General features: G+C 42.0%; 1 protein-coding gene across 1 annotated transcript in view; it reads left to right on the forward strand.

Annotated features, from left to right (window-relative positions):
• The window catches only part of HEATR9 (HEAT repeat containing 9), a 36,907-nt gene extending 16,250 nt beyond the window's left edge, over positions 1-20,657 (forward strand). The window contains exons 8-17 of the mRNA XM_087885156.1: positions 3,139-3,199; positions 5,215-5,345; positions 5,480-5,668; positions 7,585-7,677; positions 10,215-10,334; positions 12,996-13,069; positions 15,909-15,960; positions 16,264-16,350; positions 16,454-16,545; positions 20,493-20,657. Coding sequence (XP_087741282.1) covers positions 3,139-3,199; positions 5,215-5,345; positions 5,480-5,668; positions 7,585-7,677; positions 10,215-10,334; positions 12,996-13,069; positions 15,909-15,960; positions 16,264-16,350; positions 16,454-16,545; positions 20,493-20,577 — 984 coding nt within the window. The 3' untranslated portion in view covers positions 20,578-20,657. The remainder of the gene's footprint in view (positions 1-3,138; positions 3,200-5,214; positions 5,346-5,479; positions 5,669-7,584; positions 7,678-10,214; positions 10,335-12,995; positions 13,070-15,908; positions 15,961-16,263; positions 16,351-16,453; positions 16,546-20,492) is intronic.
• The last annotated feature ends 295 nt before the right edge of the window (positions 20,658-20,952 follow it).

Genomic DNA, 20,952 nt, shown 5'->3' on the forward strand with positions numbered 1-20,952 from the left:
AAGGTTGACAAGTCTTAAAGTTGCCAAGGTTGGAAATCCTGCTTTAAAAAGTGTTGAAAAAGCTGGAAGCATGCTAGGCATCAAGGAAGCCCAAGGAAGTCTTAGTGTGTCCATTAGTGGAGCAGGACAGAGAGAGCACCTTGCTTTGCTTTTGACCCAGGTAGCTCTGGAGAAGGATGAAGGAAAGGAGGGACAGTGGCAGCTCCGTATTTTTGAAAATATCTAGTTAGGTCCTCAATTGTCAGACATAAACACCAATAATGGCAAGGCCTTCACAGTAAATTGGCATGTATGTAATAGTGTAACCATTACAGGGTCAAATATAGCATTTCTCATTATTATGGGCTGTATCAAGATACAGATTTCTTCTTTTAGATTCTGTCCTGAGTGGGTGGTAATTTAATACCTCACTCGCAGACCCCTTCCACTGCAGGAATAGATCATTACAACAGGATGCCACCAGCGACATGCCCTCATCTATCTGACTGGGGAAATCTTAGTGTTCCTGCCAAGGACTTCTCCCTTTGACTCAGTCCTCCAAAAAGAAAGTGCCTTAGATTTTCCTACCCAAAATTAACAATATGGAATTTAACATAATATGGAGGTATGCCTCCAAGGAAGGGGCAAGTACAAAACCTTGGAACTTTTATTGTGGCAACACAACACTTCATCACTTTGACATTACTGTGTTTGAAAATAGATACTTAATGTTTGTGTTTGCCCTTTAAATTGTGCATCATGCACGTGGGGAAGATTTTAATGAAAAACTCATTTAGGAAACCAATAAGGCCTATCTTTAAATATAGAAAGGAGAAAATAAAGGCAATAACATACATAATTTCAAATAAAACTTTGGCTTTGCTGAACCAGTTTCTCAATATTAACTGAATAAGATTCTGGATTTCAGAACCTATTCAGGGTTCATTGCAAAAAGTAAAAACAAAGAAAGATCATTGCATAGATGTCATCTAATAAGCTCTCATTTCTTCTGACCTTGATTGTCAATGTTACAGAACCAGAAGGATAATTGAAGGCCAGGCTTTTCCAGGAGTTTGACAGTTACTTTCCCAATTCCAGCAAATGGCCTGAGGCTTGCTGGTAAATCAAAAAAACCCCTCTAGGTTGAATTCACTTTTCTACTGACCTTTGCTTGGAAGATAAAACCAGAGCTAATTTTAATTACTTTTACATTGGATAAAAAGGATCACGTGAGTGAGACCTTTTGCATTAAGAGAAACAGGCCTTTGAACACATGGTTAAGTTACTCTTTTCTTTTCCTCCTGTGTGTGTGCTATTGGGCCATTTGAAAACTTAGTGGTTAGATATACACCTGACTTATTCCACCAAAGAATAACTGATTTGATTGGAAGGCCCAAAATAGGGAGATTTATTTATTAAGGAAGAAAATTCAATTTCTGTGCAGGAGAGTCTCAAAGTTGCTCTGGGAAAAAGGTTGAGAACAATACAAAAATGGATCATTGACATCTCTTCAAATAAGAAATATTTCTGTGGGTTTCTGAAGTTTTAGCAAATGAGCCCTGAAGTTTATTGTTTATTGTGGCTGCACTACTAGAGTTTAGTTTTCTACCATTTTATGGTGGGGAATATATACACATATATGTACATACATACATACATACATACATACATACATACACACATACATACTGTTAACACAGTTTTAACAAACATCAAAGCCCCTCTCCCAACTAAATTAACTAAAAATGAAATTACAAATAAAACTAGATCATTTTGGCTCAGTTCCACAACCTGCCACAAATCATTAAATGTGGTATTTGCCTCCAAAACCTCACTATGAGGCTCAGAGTAATAAAGCAAACCCCACTCCCTTCAACCTTTCTTGCCTTCATATTTTAATTTCCTCTTTTTAAAAAACTCCATCCCTCTCCATACATACAATGTGTAGACCTAGGACAGGGGTCAGCAACCTGCAGCTCTGGAGCCACATGTGGCTCTTTCATCCCTCTGCTGCGGCTCCCTGTCACTCAAACTATACGTCACAACCATCAATGTGTGACATCCGCTGGCCGCGATTTATTGAGCTTTTGAACCCCCAGTAGGCCAACCATAGATAAACCCAAGAAAAGAAAAGTTTCAGAAGAAAAGAGAACATTTAATTCAACAATATATGGTAGTTTTGTGGCTGCTCAAGAAATAGTCAGGCACGGGAAGGGTTTTGTGGCTCCTGGTGTTTTTTTTTTTCCTGTGGGAAAGGAGTCCAAACGGCTCTTTGAGTGTTTAAGGTTGCAGACCCCTGACCTAGGAAGTAAAGTACAAGACAAAGGAATTGCAGAACCCAGCTTAATTTTCCATAATGCCTCTGTGTCTCAACATGGAGCCGAGACATTATTGGAAATTTTTAGTCATATTAAGGATGACACCACTAGCCACACACCAAGTGGTGGCCTAGTGATGAAGATACTTGCCTGATATTCAGAAGGTTGAGAGTTCAATCCTAGATAGTGGCAGATATTTTTCTCCTTGGTTGCAAAGAAGAATATATTTGCTCTAAACTCTGTGTGGCTTCAGGAAGGACATCCGGACAGTAAATGCTCAGCTCTAGCCAATCTCCCCAACTCTACCCTGAATTAAGGGATTGATTACAGGGTCATATAAAGAGAATCATTAAGGATCTCAGCAATTGCTATATTTGGAACAGGTAGTCCTCGTTTATTGACTGCTTTATATAGAAACTATTTGCAGTTATGATGGTGATGGAAAAATAACTTTGCGACTAGTCCTTGCATTTACCATCTTTCTAGGTCTGTATAGCAAAGGAAAGCTGAAATAAGATCATAAACACAACTGCAGTTTTACTTAGCAACTTCACTTAACAGTTGAATTGCTGATCTCAACTGTGGTTACTAAACAAAGACCACCTAGGTAGGTCCTTTGCTCTTAGATTACAACTCCAGGAAAGGCTGGTTTTATATCGAAAATATAAAATGTCTTGAGGTACTGATAGTTATTTGCCCCTTGTGCACCTCTTCTGTTCTTATACTACACAGTAATCTTGGTTGGGCTACAATGAATGAATTTGAATCTTTCCCAGTTCTTCTTTCTGTGGTGTTTATATGGGATTTCTTTTTAGTCTTTTATCAATATTTATATTCTCAGGTTCAAGAAAGCGATGATACCCCTTTGCAGTATGAGGCAGCTCGATCTCTGGCTTTGCTTGGTGAGTGACTTTTCTTCTCAAATTATGGATAGAGAGACTTCCAGTGGAAAGGCGTTAGAATGGTTGGGGCTGCTGCTGATTTTCGATTGTTCAACTGGACAACAATTTCTCTGCTTTTCTTTGTAATCCTGGGACTTTGCCATAGCGTTTCTTTAAAATAGGACCTCATTCTAAACAGTGCTCATTGCAGTTACTGCTTTGTGTCATGCATTAAGCCAGGCGAATTACTTTAGCATTGAAAATACAGTTAGTCGTGCATAATGGTGGAGTGGTAATATACACAAACATTGAAGCAAATTTAAATCAGCCCTCTGGAAAGTGGTGGCTGCTCCTGCCTTTGGATTGAGGAAGGATACTTTATTGATTGTGTGATCACTCAGATGGTAAGAAATGGGAAAACAGGGATTTAAGCCGAGAGGCAGCCCCGGCATAATTTTTATTGGATCTCTTTCATTGCAGAAGTATCCTCTGGACTGACATTTTCCCACAAAAGGGATTGTTGCCTAGCAGGCATCCTTGAACGAAAAGAGAGCTGTCTTTCACAGGTGGTATAATGCCACTTCCCAGAGCACAGTGGTCTAATTGAGGGGAAAATAGACAAAATGTGGACAAAAGTTTTTAAAAAGTAGATGTGTTTTGTGGAGTGGGGAAAAGGTAGGTGAAATAGGAAGTCACTCTGCTGTTTCAGGCAAAGGATAAAAATATTAATAAAAGAGCAATACCCCACTCCAAATGACAGTGACAAGTGTCACTGCAACAGACACGTCCTCCTTGTGGATTGAAACTTAGAAATCTTAAAACCTTTTTTGCAAAATGTTTGGTGAATGAGTAGAAAAACCTGATGGCTGGTCAAAGAAGAATTTTTGAGTTTGAAAGAAAGACGAGGATGGCAATGCTGGAAGGAAGAACAAATCTAAGTGCTCAGATGTTTTGAAAGGGTTGTATGGAGAACTTAATACTCACATAGGAATGTGCCTCAGGCCAATGTTCTGTACTTGTGCTCATGGAAAGGGTGCGGATTTAGCTGTCATGACTTTCTGTGGCAGAGCATGCGATGTATATATGATTCTTGTTAATTTTATCAGAGGCAGACAACCGTAAATGTTGTGCAGCCTGCTATTTAGTATACCATCCTGGAGCACACATTTTTAAAATCAAGGCTAACATTGGTTTCTGTTTCCAAGAAAGGAACTAATGATCAGTTTTAGCACTGTGAATTTGTTAGTTTTCTGGGTTTTAATTCGATTGTTAGAATCAAACCTTGTGGAGAAACAAAGATGTATGTTGAGCCATGTATTTCCATATCGTCCCTGGGTTGAGATTTAAGGTAGGCAACAGCTGTGCACAGCTGACAGTGAACCTAAATGCAAACAGTGGGCCATACGTGTAAGGAACTGTACATACGATTAGGCTCCATTACATTGCCCAGTAACGTACAGTACACTTCGAGGATAGAAGTCACAAGAACCTTGAGGTCCTGCTACATTATGAGTCTTATTGATAGCAGTTGCTGGTTTTCTGATCTATTACAGCTTTTCTAGTATATAACAGTTCATTAGTTATAATAACTAGTTTATCAAAGAGCTGTATCCTGGAGGCTGAGGCTGCTAGCCTTTGTCAGTAAAAGTGTAATTGTAATGGATGTGTCTGGCCTCTGGCTCTTTGCTGTCTGACCATCGTTCTCCTAGCCTCACAGTGAAAACTCTGGCTGAAATGATGAGAAAGGGCTGTAGCTCAGAACTCCTGTGTTTCAAAACAAAACAAAACAAAACAAAACAAAACCTGAGGACAATGCTAGATGTCATCCATTACATACATAAGCTTCTGAAGAAGACGGTTTTCTAACACACACACACACACACACACACACACACACACACCATTATTTGCTCCTAGACTATACATCAGTATATTTTTCCTGTGATTGCTGATGAATTTTCAATGAAGGTGTTTTTTGTTTGTGTATTTTTGTTTTGCTTTTCTTGGCCTTGTTACTTCTTCATTCTCTGGAGTAGGTTGCCTAGAAACTTGTGTAATGAAAGTGCTAATTCGACACCTGAAAGTGGCAAGCCTGAATCGGAGAGAAGACACATTGGCTGCTTTGAAAGTTGCTCTACAAGCATGGTCAATAACACCCTCCTTTGAGGTAATGTATCAGAATGTATAATACTTCTGATAGGCTAATGCTGACCCAAGCTATGGGCAACCATTTCCGTTCTGGAATGCTACTTAGGATAACACTGCTGTACCTAAACTAATACAGCTCCTCTCTCTTCACAGTATTATTGCATTGGGGCTCGATCCAGTTTAATTCGAAATCTGAAACGCTTGGTGAATTTGGAGGAACCCTTGGACAGCATCACCTTCAATGCAGCTCTTTGCTTGGGGTACCTGGACAAGTCCGATCCAATTGCCCAAGAGACAATGTTCACGTTTTTGACCCATGTAGAGAGGAAGAAGAGGTTTCAGGTGGGGAAACCACATGTGAATGCAGAGATTGAAGCTGCATTTCTATCTTCCCAAAGGGTTTCTAGGGTACCTGAAAAACATTTGCCCAGGAAAAGGAAAGGAGGAAAGGAGAATTAGATTTGATCTGCATTCTAATCAGAAAAGACAGCTCTCTTAGGATTAATGATATTTCTGTTTAGAAATAGATTTTTCAAAATTATCTTCATTGTTCGTAGAGAGCTTTGGTTTCCTTTTCTACTTGACAGCCCCTTTTCTAACAAAACCTCGGTGAGTAAGAGAAAAATGCTACAAATACACAAAGCTATACAAAGAATATCTGACGTGTATTTGTTCTGTGGCTCCACCCAATGGTGAATGGAAACTTTGATCCAGACCAAATTAAACAAGACATTAGGAAATGAATTATTAGATCTCCAAGGAAGAAAAAAGCTGCAGAAGATGGAATGGAAAATTGGATTGAGGTCTGTAACGTTAGGGGAACAGACTTAGCATTAATGTATTCTATGCTGCAAACTTGCATTACAAACCTGCTTTAAAAAAAACACTCAGTAAGAAAAAGCTAAAGACAAAAGCGTATATTTGAGATGACAATTTTTCAGATGCAGAATGATAAGTACTTACAAAGTAAAAATATATTGCCATTGGCCTTTCCCCACCTGTACCTAACTGTAGTACAAACATATTTGATCAGCCTTGTTTTTCTGCTCTTTCCTCATGAGGTTGCCTTTATGTGTTGCCAAACTCATAATTGATGCAATTTAAAGTAATCCCTGGTTGTTTCAGTGTTAAGTATTATTGTCCTCCTCAAGCAGGCAACAGGTCCTGGCAGATCTTCCATGAGTTTTAAGGGATGGTATCAACCTGATACCTATTGGCTACTATAGAATGGAGTAAATACACCATTTCCTCAAATACTATCCACTAAGGCCATTCTTTTCTGAACTATGGGAGAATCTGGATTTTTGAAACTGGACTCTCAACATATAGCAGCCAGGTCACCTGGACATTCTATGATTTGGAGCCCTGGATCAGCCCAAATAGCTGATTAGTGTTGGTGAGAGATGACTGTCCAGTGGAGTGAGAGTAAATGTGTGTGTGTGTGTGTGAGAGAGAGAGAGAGAGAGGGGAAGGGAGGGAGGGAGGGAGGGCGGGAGCTCATTTGATAATATATTATTCCTCTTATTCCTCTTCCGCTCATTTGGGCTGCAAATATGGATTTAGCACTCTTTGAGAAGAGTGCTAAACTCATGTTAGCTCATTTTGAAGCATTCTAAATCTAAGTCCTAAAACCAGGGGTGAAATCCAGCAGGTTCTGACAGGTTCTGGAGAATCAGTAGCGGAAATTTTGAGGAGTGCGGAGAACCAGCAAATACCACCTCTGGCTGGCCCTAGAGTGGGGTGGGAATGGAGATTTTGCAATATCCTTCCCCCAGGAGTGGGGAGGGAATGGGGATTTTGAAATCCTTCCCCTGGAGTGGGGTGGGAATGGAGATTTTGCAGTATTGTTCCCCTGCCACGCCCACCAAGCCATGCCCACAGAAACGGTAGTAAAAAAAATTGGATTTCACCACTACCTAAAACTGCTTGACTGAATTCTTGGCTCAAGATCTGGTGGGTAGCCCTTTAACTTGGGCATATTGGAAAGCTCTTATGCAAAGACTCCAACAATTAAAAAAAAAAAACCAAAATAAATTTTGGAATATTCTTTTCTTGAGGTTTTTCAGGTGTTTTTGGACAAGTAGCTAGCATTAAATAATCACATTTAGAGTTCAAAGCTTAACTTAGGTAGCCTGAGGCTTTCCATGTTTTTTCCTTAATTCCTTGAATCTAGACAGGCCTTTGTGGATTCAGCATAAATTGTTTTTCTCCTTTTCCTTCTGAACCTGGGTTACTTTAGCCACATCTCCTTTCTGTAGGCTTTGATTATGCTGGTAAAGCACATGGGCATAATGAATGCTATCATTATCCGGAAAGTCTTAGACCATCTGGAACGGTCCCCTGTGTACAAGGTAAGAGATTAGAGCCAGTATTTGAGCCAGTATTTAATTTTTGGTTAACTTGTTTAATTTAATTTCCTCCTGATGTGCTGATCTATAGATCTTTCTCCTACTGCTCACTTTCTTAATTTGACTGCTTAAGATTGTTGATTAACCTTCTGGCTTTGATATATATATTTTAATAATGCATTTACCTCTTTTGATTTTTCACTCATTGATTCATTCATACTGTAATTTCATCTTTTGTCCACATAACAGTTCAGGTGATGTTGTAAGCGTTACAATAACTATTCTCAAAACCAGTATTCTATAGTTAAGAACCAAAAGCTTGGCGGATAAGTTGCATAATCAGACAGGATGGGCCAGGAGAGGCCTCAAAAACTGCATGGAGTCTGACTTTATCACCACTGGGAATCTATGCTCAGTTTTAGACATTAGCTAGAATAATAGAAATAAAGATCTTATAGTACTTTATTCAGCATAAGCTTTCAAAAACTTGAATCAGTGTTCTACACACTGATTTTTTCAGTAAGAGACTAACATAGCTTCCCCTCTAAATGCTACTAAACAGGGCAGTCTTGGCTCAGACAAGATTTAGGTCCAGGTCTTTTTATACTCATTTTTCACTTCCTTCCCACAACTATGTTGGAGAATGAAATCTCCTTCAATATATTTGGATGCTTACCAGATTGAAGAATGCTGCTATGAACTTTTTGGTAGGGACTAAGTACATTGATAAAGAAATTTAGATGAATATAACAACTAGCACATATGTGCGAAGGAAACCTTTACCTTTATTATTTGATAAAATCAGAAAAGGGGGAGCTTAAAACATCTTCCCTAGAATATGATAGCATTATTGAAATAAATGCATGAATCAATGGCTTCTATCTAATATATCAATGTATATGCCGTTTTTCGAAACTGACCACCTATCTCACAGAGTGACTCTGGGTGGTGTACAAATAAAATAATTAAAAAGAACTGCGGTCTAAGAAAAGTGGAAAAAGAATAAAGTTTATAATCTTTCTGCAGACTCGCTTAATAAGTCTGGATTTAGTGAGTGACATTTCTAGGAAAACTATGCCTGATGTTTTATATACATATACATACATACATATATATATATATGTATACATACATACATATATATATGAAACCCCCACTAAAATCCAAGACAGAGAACAAGAAAACAGCAAAGCCCTCCTCCCATACATAAAAGGCACCACAGACAGAATAAGCAAAATCCTCCACAAACATAACATCAAGACAGCATTCTGCACAAACCGAAAAATATCCACCATCCTAAGGAACCCCAAAGACAAAATTGAGTTAGAAAATCAAGGAGTATATGAAATCCCATGCACCGCCTGCCCCACTACATACATCAGACAAACCAACAGACGAATAAGTGCACGCATAGAAGAACACAAGAACTCAGTCAGAAAAGAGGAACCAACTTCTTCCCTGGTCCAACACCTTAAAGCCACAGGACATGATATTGACTTTAAAAAGACCAGAACTATCGCCAAAACTGAACACTTTAACAACAGAATAATCAGAGAAGCCATCGAGATAGAAAAACGCCCACACAGCATGAACAAACGAGATGATACCTCCCGCCTACCAGCCATTTGGAAACCTGCCCTTATTGACAAATGAGTCCCTAACACGACAAATGACACCAGACCCACACTCACGAGAGCCACACAGGATGTCACCACCACACATCCACGCAGAAAGCAGACTCAAACCCACACTGATAATGAGCCACGACCAAGGACCAGAAGCCAGACCGCAGCTGCATCATTAGCCACTTTAAACCCCTCCAATCCATACATGAAGTAGACTGACACCCACCATGAAGAGCTCGCACGGCCACAAACACGAAGCCAAACAACAACGCAGCTCACCAGCTCAAATCCCCCTGCAACTCAGACTAAGCTGAGCACAACCAAGCCCCCACCCAAAGAGAACACACCCCCATCCAATCAGAGCACAACCAACACCCCATCCAATCAGAGCACAGCCAAACCCCTAACCAATCAGAACACACCTCCACCCAATCAGAACACAGCCAAGTCCCCACCCAATCAGCTCACACCCCCACTAGCAGTTAAAAGGAAGAGACAGCTGAGATCTCACATTGCTCCTGGAAGCACGAAGCCGAGAACACCAGCCTGAAGATGACGAATGAGACTTCGTCGAAACGTCGCCAAGACACTTCCAATTTTACGTGGGAGAAGACCCGAATAACCAAAGACCTACATACAAACACCCGCGAAAACCTGAGAAAACATATATATATGTTATATATATATACATATATATATATATATGAATATATATATATTCATTCCTTCTAGATGTGTCTCATGTATATATTTTTTCATATATTTGTTGCATGAACAATAGTGGATAATAGGAAACAGCCATTCTGCTTAATGTAAAATAGTTTAATAAGGACCAAGCTGAAGAAAGCTTGTGCTGAAATCCAAATCCCATTACTAGCTGAGTAGTTCACATTCCTGTTTTCTCTTTCCATCCAGCATCGTGCTAATGCCACTGACCTGTTAACCACCATAGGCCTTGAAATAATCCAACAGGAGGGACTAGAGGAGGATGTTTTTATTGTGCTGCTCAAGAAAGTATCTGATGAGCCTTTTCTGGTAAGCCTGTTCTGAAGACATTTGTATCTACCTACCTATTTATTTATTCGATTGATTGATTGATTGATTGATTGATTGATATATTGGTTTTCCTCTAATAGCTCAAGGTGATGTACATAGTATTGTCTCCTTCAGTTTTTCACACAGTAACCAGATTGGGGCGTGGGGGCAGAGCTGAGAGAGGATTGATTGATTGATTGATTGATTGATCATATGTGTACGGTCACCCCTTTTGCAAGAAGCAACTCTGAGTATTCAGCTCAAATTAATCCCGAGGGTTTCCATGCTTGAAAGCAGACATGGACATGGACCTCTCTGGTCCTAGTCTAACTTTATAACCACTATTCAGGGCTGTCAAACAGGCAGCCCGTGGGCTGGATGTGTCACACACAGGCCATGCCCACCCCAGCTCTGTGAAGGGAAAAAACATCGTGAAATATCATGTGACGGCAACATGGCACCATGAGTTTAACACCCATGTATTATATCATCAAATTGTGATGGTTCATTATTGAGTCTCATTATTTCCCGCTTAGGACTCAATTGAGATCAGAGGTCCTCTCCCTCTGTCCCTTGACACTTTTCTTTCTACTACATTTACTCTGTACACTGGACACCCTTTATTAGTCAAGGGAATGGCAAGGCTGTCTGAGGTTCCACTGGGTGATTGCTGCTGACCATTTAGTCCCGTGTTTGCAAACCTATGGCACACTTGCAGGAAGTGGCATGCAGAGCCATCTCTCTGAGCACGTGAGCTGTCGCCGTTGCTCTTCCGGATTCTGGTGCGCTGGCCAGCTGGTCTGCATGCCCACGGGAGCACCGGAAACCGGAAGAACAGCCGCCCGGTGCACATGCTGATCTTCCAGTTTTCAGTGTGCGCATGCACACTGGCCAGTTGGTCTTTGCTCACACATGCGTGCCAGAAACCGGAAGATCAGGTGGCCAGTGAGCATGCACGTGTTGGAAACTGGAAGATCATCTTCCCAGTGTGCCTATACGCAATGGGCAGCTGCTCTTCCGTTTTCCAGCACGTGTGCGCACGCTCCCATTTCGGCACTTGGTGCTGAAAAGGTTTGCCAACACTGGGATAGGGTCTCCTGCTTGAGCAGGGGGCTGGACTAGAAGACCTCCACAGTCCCTTTTAGCTCTATTCTATTCTATCAAATTTATTACTTGAGTTGGTCAAGACTGATCTATGCTCAGAGTCAGATGGAGATCAAAATCAGGGGGAAGATGGTGAGCAAGATTAAGCCTGGAAGTTAAAAGTTGCTGCTTCTACTGCGGAGGAGGAGGAGGAAGGGGGGAGGATAATGATGTACAGCTGATATGGAGAAAAGCATAACATTTTTATAGGAAGAAAGGAGGTGGCAAGTCGTCAATATGACATAGCAAAAATTCCCAGATTGCTATTGCCTACAGGCCAGGGAGCTTCCATGGAAGATCTTATGCATATTTTCTGATTCATATTTTCTGTTGAATCTATTGAGAACAGAAAGATAAATGTGTCTGGGAGGAAGATTGGCACAGGTAGTAACTGTCAGTCTCTTTCATGTTCTGCTGCAGATCAAATTTTAGGCACATCCTCTTGCTATCCAGCTGCTGCTTTCATTTCTGTTCTAACAGGTCTTCACAGATAAGGTTTCACTTTGTACCTTAATTATGAGGTCTTTATAGCTATGTGATTTGAAAAGAAATAGGCACATTTTTTTTTATCCTGAACCTTTCATGGAAGTAATTAAAATAGCAGCCTTCCCAAATTTACCAGAACTTCAGCTCTCATGTTTCCCAACTTGAGAAGCTGTTTATTGTACTGTTTATTTTTTATTGTATTCAATTCTGGGAATTGAAAACCCTGTCCAATGTAGAGATGGGAAAGCTGTCCTAGAATGGGAATAGATATTTGTCTTTCTGTCCATGGTTATATTGCAATGCTGCTGTGCTACCCAAGAATGCATAGTTTATACATTTCATGCTCTAAGCCAGGGCAGTCAAACTTCCGGCCCACGGGCCAGATGTGTCACACGCTGGCTGCACCCACACCTGGTTTAGTGAAGGGGGGAAAAGTTGCGTTACATCACGTGATGACACTGTGAAGCCATGAATTTGACACCCCTGCTCTAGGCCATGGATAATATTGATTTTTTTATTGATTATGTGCCATCAAGTAATTTTTGACTCTTAGCAACCACATAGGCAGATTTTCTCTATGATGATCTACCCCTAACCTGTTTTTTCAAGTCCATCAATGGTCCACCCATCACCACTCTAATTGAGCCCATCCATCTTGCTATCAGTTGTTCTATTCTGTTTCTATCCACTTTTCCCAGCATAAAAGCCTTTTCCAGAGAGCTGGGTCTTCTCATACAGAAGCATAAAAAGCTTATCATAAATGGACCCCTACATGGGGAAGCATTTATGAAAGGAGCTCGCCAGCTAATTGGAAAGTAATCCTTGGGTTGAGGCCTGAGGTTCTAGCCCACAAAAACAACAATTTCTCCAACTCAACAATTGTCCCTCTATTAAGGCCAGAAGGCTTGCAGTTCTGATCCTGCATTAGGAGAATTCAGTCATTGAGTCACGCTGGATCATTTTGCTCAAATAATCAGTGTCCCCCTTATTTGTACCTAAACCCTTCACTTGGTTCTTTCATCCATCATTCAGATAGTCAGGCAGAAAATTGCTTTGGCCATTGAAGAACTGAAAATGAAAATGCGAGTTTGGGAAATAGTGGAGAGGTAAGTGGCATACAAATATAAAGCTCTCTCTCTCTCTTCCAAGTGATTTGAAAATGACCCATGGTCATCTTAGCTGCTGCCAGTCTTGAAACACTGAGAACAGGCAAGCCAAACAGTGTTCTCTCCCGAACTGACAGTCAGAATGCAAAAAATGCCAACAATCCTCCTGCATAATTTAGTACAGGTTGGACACCTGCGCTTGGCAGGGGCATTGGCCAGTGTGCATGTGTGTGTGTGAGAGAGAGAAGGGGAGAAGAGAGAGAGAGAGAGAGAGAGAGAGAGAGAGAGAGAGGGAGAGAGAGAGAGAGATTTTTTATAAAAAGTCAAAATGGCAGCTCAAACTGTGTGATCCAAAACCCCATGGAATGGGTAAGGGGAGAAAAGGTTGAGGGGGGGTCTTCTACAGCATCCCTGAGGTCGGTTGTAAGGTTGAATATCCATAAGGCCACTGAAGTGGCTGTAACTTTGAAACTGGGTTTTAAGTACGGTAACTTTGCGGGAGTCTGTCATAACTGAGCAGTCGCTAAACAACCCGTTGTAAGTTGAGGATTACCTGTAAAGTATTTTTTTTTTTTACAGATTTGTTATGCTGTGGGGTGTCCAGTTCTTGAGGAGCAAAAAACCCTCACAATACACTTCAGTATCTCAAGGGGGAAGCTGAGTTTAGTGTGATTTGGGAAGTGTGGCTTTTGTCCAGAAATAAATCAATTCACCTGCCAAAGAGAAGCAAAGGAATGGGCTGGCACAGCATTGATCTGGAAACAGCCCAAAGATCCCTTGTGGAAGTTGTCCTATTGTGCTCCATTCCCTCCCCCCCCTTTCAGCTCATACGAGAAACCCATTAAGAAACAATATTTGTTTATGGCCGCAGCATTATGAGAATCCTATGAGCTTCATTCACATAATTATATTCCAGAGTAATCATTGTTGTATTTATCCTTTTATACACGAGAGACCACATTCTGAAGGTCGCAAAATCCTCATTTGTACGTAGATGATTATTTTTTTTAGAGAGTCTGATGAAATATGGCATAGAGAAGCTTGATCAGTATTGTGTGTCTGTGTGTGTGTTTGTGTAGTTAATGAAAAAGTGATGAGAAAAACACAGACTTGCCATATGATAGCAAAAGTGATAAAATCAGAAGATGCTTGTTATAATCCTGCCCTCAGGATCTCTCTCTCTCCCCCCCCCTCTCCCTCCCTCCCTCCCTCCCTCTCTCTGTGCTGTAGGAAGAGGCTGTAGTTAGGAATTATCAACATAAAAGATCCAGTGAGATTTTACCTATCAGTAGCAAGACTCAGGCCTGCTTGGGTGGGTTTGTATTGTAACTCTGAGGCATGGATACAGGAGACTAGCACCGCAGGAAAGGTAAACCAATAATAGTTTCTACTAGTCCAAATAAATACGGAATCCTATAGGTACACTCCAGTCTTATGTAGGTTTACTAAAAATAATTTTCACTACCTTCAATGAAACTTACTCATAAACAATTGTTTCATAACTGTACAGATTCTGCAACTGAGTGTATTTATAATCTTATACTGGCAGAAGAGAATTGAGGTTCCAAAGTTCTATAAAATAGCATCTGGTAGTAGAACAGTTCTCGCTGACCCAGATGAGCAAAGGAATACACACACAAACACACACACACACACACACACACACACACACACACACACACACCAGTGGTGGGTTGCCCCCGGTTCGCACCGGTTCTATAAAACCGGTAGTAAAATTGGGCGGGAGGCTCCGCCCACCGACCCCGACGTCATCAAAACGCTTCTGCGCTTGTGCAGAAGAGTGCGCGCGTGCACGAGCGAAGCAAGCATGCACACGCGGCCACGCTGCGAACCGGTAGTAAAGGTAAGTAGAACCCACCTCTGACACACACAGAGAGAGTGAGAGAGAGAGAGAGACAGACAGACAGACAGACAGACAGACAGACAGACAGACAGACAGACAGAGAGACACTGAGGATGGATAAGGCAAGGACGGAAGACTTAAATGTGTATCCTATCCAACCCTAGAATGAGTCAGAAGCATAATGCTGGTACAAAGTTATATGAGGATAATCCTGATTCATCTCCAATGTATCGAATCCAACAAAAATATCAACATGTCTTAATGTCCAGCCATGTTTACTAAAGCTTCTGAGAAGCAGCGCAGTTTCAGCTTCCCCTATGTAGACTCATCTGGCTCACTGGCCACACTGACCACTCAGAATTGGGCTATTCTTTAGGATTTGTCATCCAACTGGATAGACTGGAAAATCCAGGTAATCCTCAATTTACAACAGTTTGCTTAGTGACCATTCAAAGTTACAATGGCACTGAAAAAAGTGACCTTTGACTGTTTTTTTTCACACTTACAACCATTGCAGCGTCCCCATGGCCATGTGATCAAAATCCAGATGCTTCACAACTGGTCCATATTTATGACAGTTGCAGTATCACGGGGGTCATGTGATCGATCACCTTTTGCCACCTTCTGTCAAGCAAAGTCAGTGGGGAAGCTGTATTCACTTAGCAACATGTCACTAACTTAACAACTGCAGTGATTCACTTAACAGCTGTGGCAAGAAAGGTCGTAAAAATGGGGCAAATTTCACTCAACAAATGTCTCACTTAGCAAACAGAAATTTTGGGCTCATTTGTGGTTCTAAGTCAAGGACTACCTGTATAGAGCAGAAAAGCTCCCCTTTGTGAGAATAGATCTTTAGAAAGGGTTCTTTCAAAGAATGGTCTACTGGAATGCCTGTCCGTCTTTTTTATTAAATATCGAGGCAATGGAGAAAATGTCTTTTTCTATTTCACTTAAATATTCCTTCCCCTTCCACAGGCAGCTAAAGGATGAGAATGATACGATCCGGAAGCACGCGGTGATTACCTTAGTAAGTCTTAGTTCCTGCCTAGCCTATTAGCTTCAACCCATCAGTCTGCAATCTGCAAAAAGGGGTCTTACAGGAGAAATTTGGGAGGGAAGTGGGCTTCTGGTTATACAGGAAAGTTGGAAAAGTTGGAAATCTTCTCCCTCCCAGCAATGGATGTTCCTTCAGACCTACTGCTGAGGGCCTCTGAATTCTCTGGAGCAGATCGGGGCATTGTCTGAGAATCTGCAAGGGAAAGGCTGTTGGGAGATATTTGGCTAATTAGATGCAATCCATAAAGTCCCCTCCTGCTTTGTTTTATACTAGGGTGTTCTTGGTATCCGCCACATACATGTCTTCTCTGCCTTGTTGGAGATGTTAGAACTGGACACCGATGAAGCAGTTCGTATCCAGGTCAGTAGAAGAACACTCCAGGGAGATTTAAGAGGGCTGGCTATGTTCTTTGTATCATTTTGGTTGGTCAGTATTTTGGATATATGTCTCTCTTCCATTACAGGTTATCAGAGCCTTTTCCACTCTGGGAATTGATAACGTAAATGTGAGAAAGAGCCTTAAGAAGAAGAAACAAGGAGGAGGAATTCTGGGCAGGTATATTGTGCACATGAAGAGAAGCTGTTACTTTAGAGCAGTGGTGGTTAACCTTTTCCAGACTGAGTGCCCAAAGCGGGTCCGTGCGCAAATGCGGGTGCGCATACCTAAACCCTCAAAATGCAATGTGGGTGTGCATGACTCCGCCCCCTGTGCATACACGTGCTCCCTGCATGTGCACGCAGCCTACCGCATGCAGCCTGTCCCTCGTGCATACACACATGGCCCCCCACATGTGCCCCACCCCCATGCTTGCGTGTGCACCCCCCCACATGTGCCCCACCCGACATGCACGGCAGAGACACGATGGCTGGCAGGAGGTGCAAGCGCATGTGTGGCTGAGCTGGTGCAAGAGCTCGCGTGCCCAATGAGGGCGCTGCATGCCACCTCTGGCACGCGTGTCATAGGTTCACCATCACGGCTTTAGAGCAAAGGTATAGAATCATATTTCCAACTCTAAACAAGTGCTTATTTGAGAACCAAAAAGGAACTTTGGGGTTCACCCTGATATGAGTCCTGTACCTGAACATGTCCTGGTAACTATTTGTTCATATGGAGACTGATATTGGCTGGATCTCCTCCCCCCTCAAGTGAGGCAGTTTTGTCTTTAGCTGTTCCAGTTTGAAAGTAGCACTAAAGGCTGTTATGATTTGAACAGTGGAAGACCAAGTGGTTTCAAACTAGGTTCTCCTAGAGAACCCACCAGGTATCTGAGCCAACTGCTGCCTCACAGACATGGATGACAGGGTCCACTCCTAGTCTGGAAACATTTTATTTATTTTAATTTTTAAATTAAATTTATATGCTGCCCAACTCACTATTCCGAGTGACTCTGGAGACACTCTCAATTAACAATTAATTTGAGAAGAAAGACTTAATTTGAGAAGAAAGAAACTAGGATCCGGTTTATCACTCTCAATTAACAATTAATTTGAGAAGAAAGAAACTAGGATCCGGTTTATAGTGTTTATGAAGAGGAAGGTTAAAAACACAAGAATTTCACTTGAATACCATGCCTTTAGATGAGAAATCTACCGTATTTTTCAGAGTATAAGAGACACTTTCCCCCTCTAAAAGAGGGTGAAAATTTGGGTGCATCTTAGACACTGAATGTAGCCCCGCCGCCGGCCCCCACTCTTCGGCCTCTGCGCGTCCTCTCAAACGGAGCTTTTGGAGGGTGCAAACAGCCACTCAAACGGAGCTTTTGGAGGGTGCAAGCAGCTTCTGAAACAGAGCTTTTGGAGGGTGAAAAAGCAAGGCGCAGAGGCCAAAATGGCAACCCGGAACAGCTACAGCCTTGTCGGACAGATTCCGCGCTTTGCCTGCTGTACTTACTGAAGCATCCTGCAACGATCAGCTGCATTTTTGAAGCTGCGTATCTGCCCCAACTTGCATGCGCTCACAACCAGCGAATCTGTTGCTAAAGTTCACCTCTGGGAACAGCTGATTTGGGGTATTCCAGGAGGCCGATCCACCTGTCAATCAGCTGCTCATTCTGAATCAGGCTAATGTGCTGAAGCTGACCAGGCTGTTTGCTAAGGACGCTAGCCTAGAATACTGATGGATGCTGGTAGGCAGAGGCAGATTTTTTTTTCTTATTTTCCTCCCCCAAAACTAAGGTGAATCTTATACACCAGAGTGTCTTATACTACAAAAAATACGGTATATATCTATAAACAATTTATGATGAAAAAAAAATCCTGTTCATTTCCTGTTCCTTTTTTTTTTTTTTTATAGGAAGGGCTGCCGGCTTGCCTCTTTTGGAGGAGAGGCAATCAAATTTGTTCTTTATTTTGTTAATTGCTAGACATTTTATCAGGATAAGAAATAATTCTTACACAAGATCAGCCTGAATAACAGTTCCCTAGTGGTTGCTGCTCAGTAAAGCAAGAGAATGAGGACTAATATTAAATGTTCGATATGAATACATATTATTAATCTTATCTGCCAGGCTTCTGATTGTGTGGGATGGGGGGAATCTGCTGAGTAGAGAATAGTCTCCTTTCTCACTCTGCGTCTTCTGTGATCAAAGGTCTAGCAAGTAAAAAGCTGCCTTTTCCAGATTCTCCTGCAAATAATTCTAGCTCTGCCCTAAACCCATAAACCTGTGTTTCAAAATAGCATATGTTGTGGTGCTAGATGTGAAGCAGTTGTGAGGTGCTGCACTGTGAGGAGAAACTATTCCTCAGCAATTATTCTGCTTTAAGCATGGGTTCACTGCTGTTCTGAAATGTACTAAACCAGGGGTGTCAAACTCAGGGCCCGTGGGGTGCTTAAATTTGGCCCACGGGGCTGGCCTGGAAACAGCAAAGAACCGGCCTGTGGTGCCTCTGCCAGCAAAAAGAGAGCTCGGTGGAGCCGCGTGTGTGCCCCCGAGCTCCGTTTTCGCTGGCAGAGGGCTATCAAAACAAACTAAAAACAAAACAAAAGGAGAAATTTTTCCCCATTTGCATTTGAGCATGCAAGAAGGGACAAGAAACGAAAAAGGGAAAGAGGAAAGACAAAGAAAAGATGGGAAGAGAGCGAGGGAAGAAAAGTAAGGAAAGAGGGGAAAGAAGAAGAAAGGAGAATGAAGAGGGAAGGAAAAAGAAGAAGGAGGAAGGAAGGAATGGAAGGAAGGAAGGAAGGAGATTATAATGAGAATGAGAGAGAGTCTCAGGGAAGTCCTGCCTTGGCATTTGGCCAGCGCAGGTGCCCCCGACATAAGTCCTGTGTCACGCCCACCATGGCCATGCCCCCCCTACCCACGATGGCCATCCCTCTCCAGCCCTCCCCAGCCCACCGAGGTTAAACACAATCCTGATACGGCCCTCAATGAAATTGAGTTTGATACCCCTGCACTAAACCCATACTCAAAAGCACCATGGCATGGGTTTAGCTCTCTTTCAAAACAGTAATGGATCAATGAAGCAGATCGTGCTTGCTTCACTACCCTACCTACCTTGTGCCTTTCTGCTGTTTCCTAGGTGCCTGATAGACACTCTCTGCTTCTCCTGCCACTGTTCCCTGCCCAGATCAGTCTAGCTTAACATCAGGGCTTGACGGGGCAGCAGGAGAAGCAGGGAAAGATTGTTATTTATTTAGTATTTCTTGATATATGGGATCAGTGATCTGGCAGATAAAGAGCCCTCCCCACAATTTATGCTGCCACATTTTCCTGCTTTATTGGGAAACCTGGTATCTGATTTGCCAGGGGGAGGGTTAACTCATGGACACAACTAAGTCTCCAAACTCCGCATCTCCCCAAGTTGCAGTCCCAGCCCGTGTAAGGCAAAGTGATGAGTGATTGTTGTTCCCTCTTGCAGGTGATGTTCAATGGGAGGGGGGATTGAACCAAGACAATCCATTAATCAGTTATGTTAACCTGCCCCGTATTAGAACTGTAAAGACAATGTCCTTTCTCAGCATCCTTCCAGTAGGGTGGCAAAATATGGTTGGGCAGTAAGGTAACAAATTTTACACCAACATGTTGGTGAACTATATTTTTAATCCAACCATTTGGCTGTGCCATTTGTCAAGCATGCTGCACTGGGGTAGGATTAGACAGGTCTAATGTGTTTGCTAATGGTAGCTGGAGGGGTGTGTGTGCAGGGAATTGTGGGAACAAGCAGTGCAAGATGCTGACTGCTTAATCATGCTTTAGGGCAATCTATGAAACTACTCAGTGAGTACATAAAGTGGATCTGAAGACTTAAGTGGATGAGGTCCAAATCTGTCCTTTGGGGACCAGGCCGTAAGGGAAGTCAAAAGTTATAGTTCAGCAACATCAAATTTCCCAATGAAGATACCAAGTCAGCAGGCAAACACTGTAATGGATGTAATCAAACATTCTTAATGTTTCTGAAATACGTATCTCATAAAGGAGTTTTGTTGGCAACCCTCTTTTCTATTTTTGTTTTCCCTGCTTTTCTGTTTCTCCTTTCTAACCTCTGCCTCCTTTTTTTCAGGGAGTCTAGCAAAGCCTTGGAGATACTTGACCGACGCTCAGAAATTCAGAAAGAGTTGATGGTTCATTCTTTTATAATCCAATGAAATGATCTTTTTTGGCATGCCGACCCAAGTGGTGGATTAAAACATTGCCTCTGGGTTTCCAGTGAGCAGAACAGACAAAATGTAGGGTCTGTCTTTGACAGGTGGGTTCGGGGTACCATTTGCATTTGTGGGAGGTTCAGTAAACGCCAAATGTTCAGGCCATCTGTTTGAGGTTTTCTCTGTGCAGCCAGTTTTCCTGCAGACTGTCGTCTCTACCACATTGCCATGTGCTTAATGCAATTCCAAGTTACATCTATCTTGCTGCTGTCACCTCAAGCAAATCACCAGGGTCAATTCTGCTGAAACTGTTGCCCAGGCAGGAAGTGAAATCTAACTAGGAAAGAGCCCTGAAGGTGCATCAGCTCTACTTTTGAG

This window comes from Pantherophis guttatus, chromosome 2 (genome assembly GCF_059756535.1).
Source record: "Pantherophis guttatus breed Tessera chromosome 2, ASM5975653v1, whole genome shotgun sequence".
Lineage (NCBI taxonomy): Eukaryota > Metazoa > Chordata > Lepidosauria > Squamata > Colubridae > Pantherophis > Pantherophis guttatus.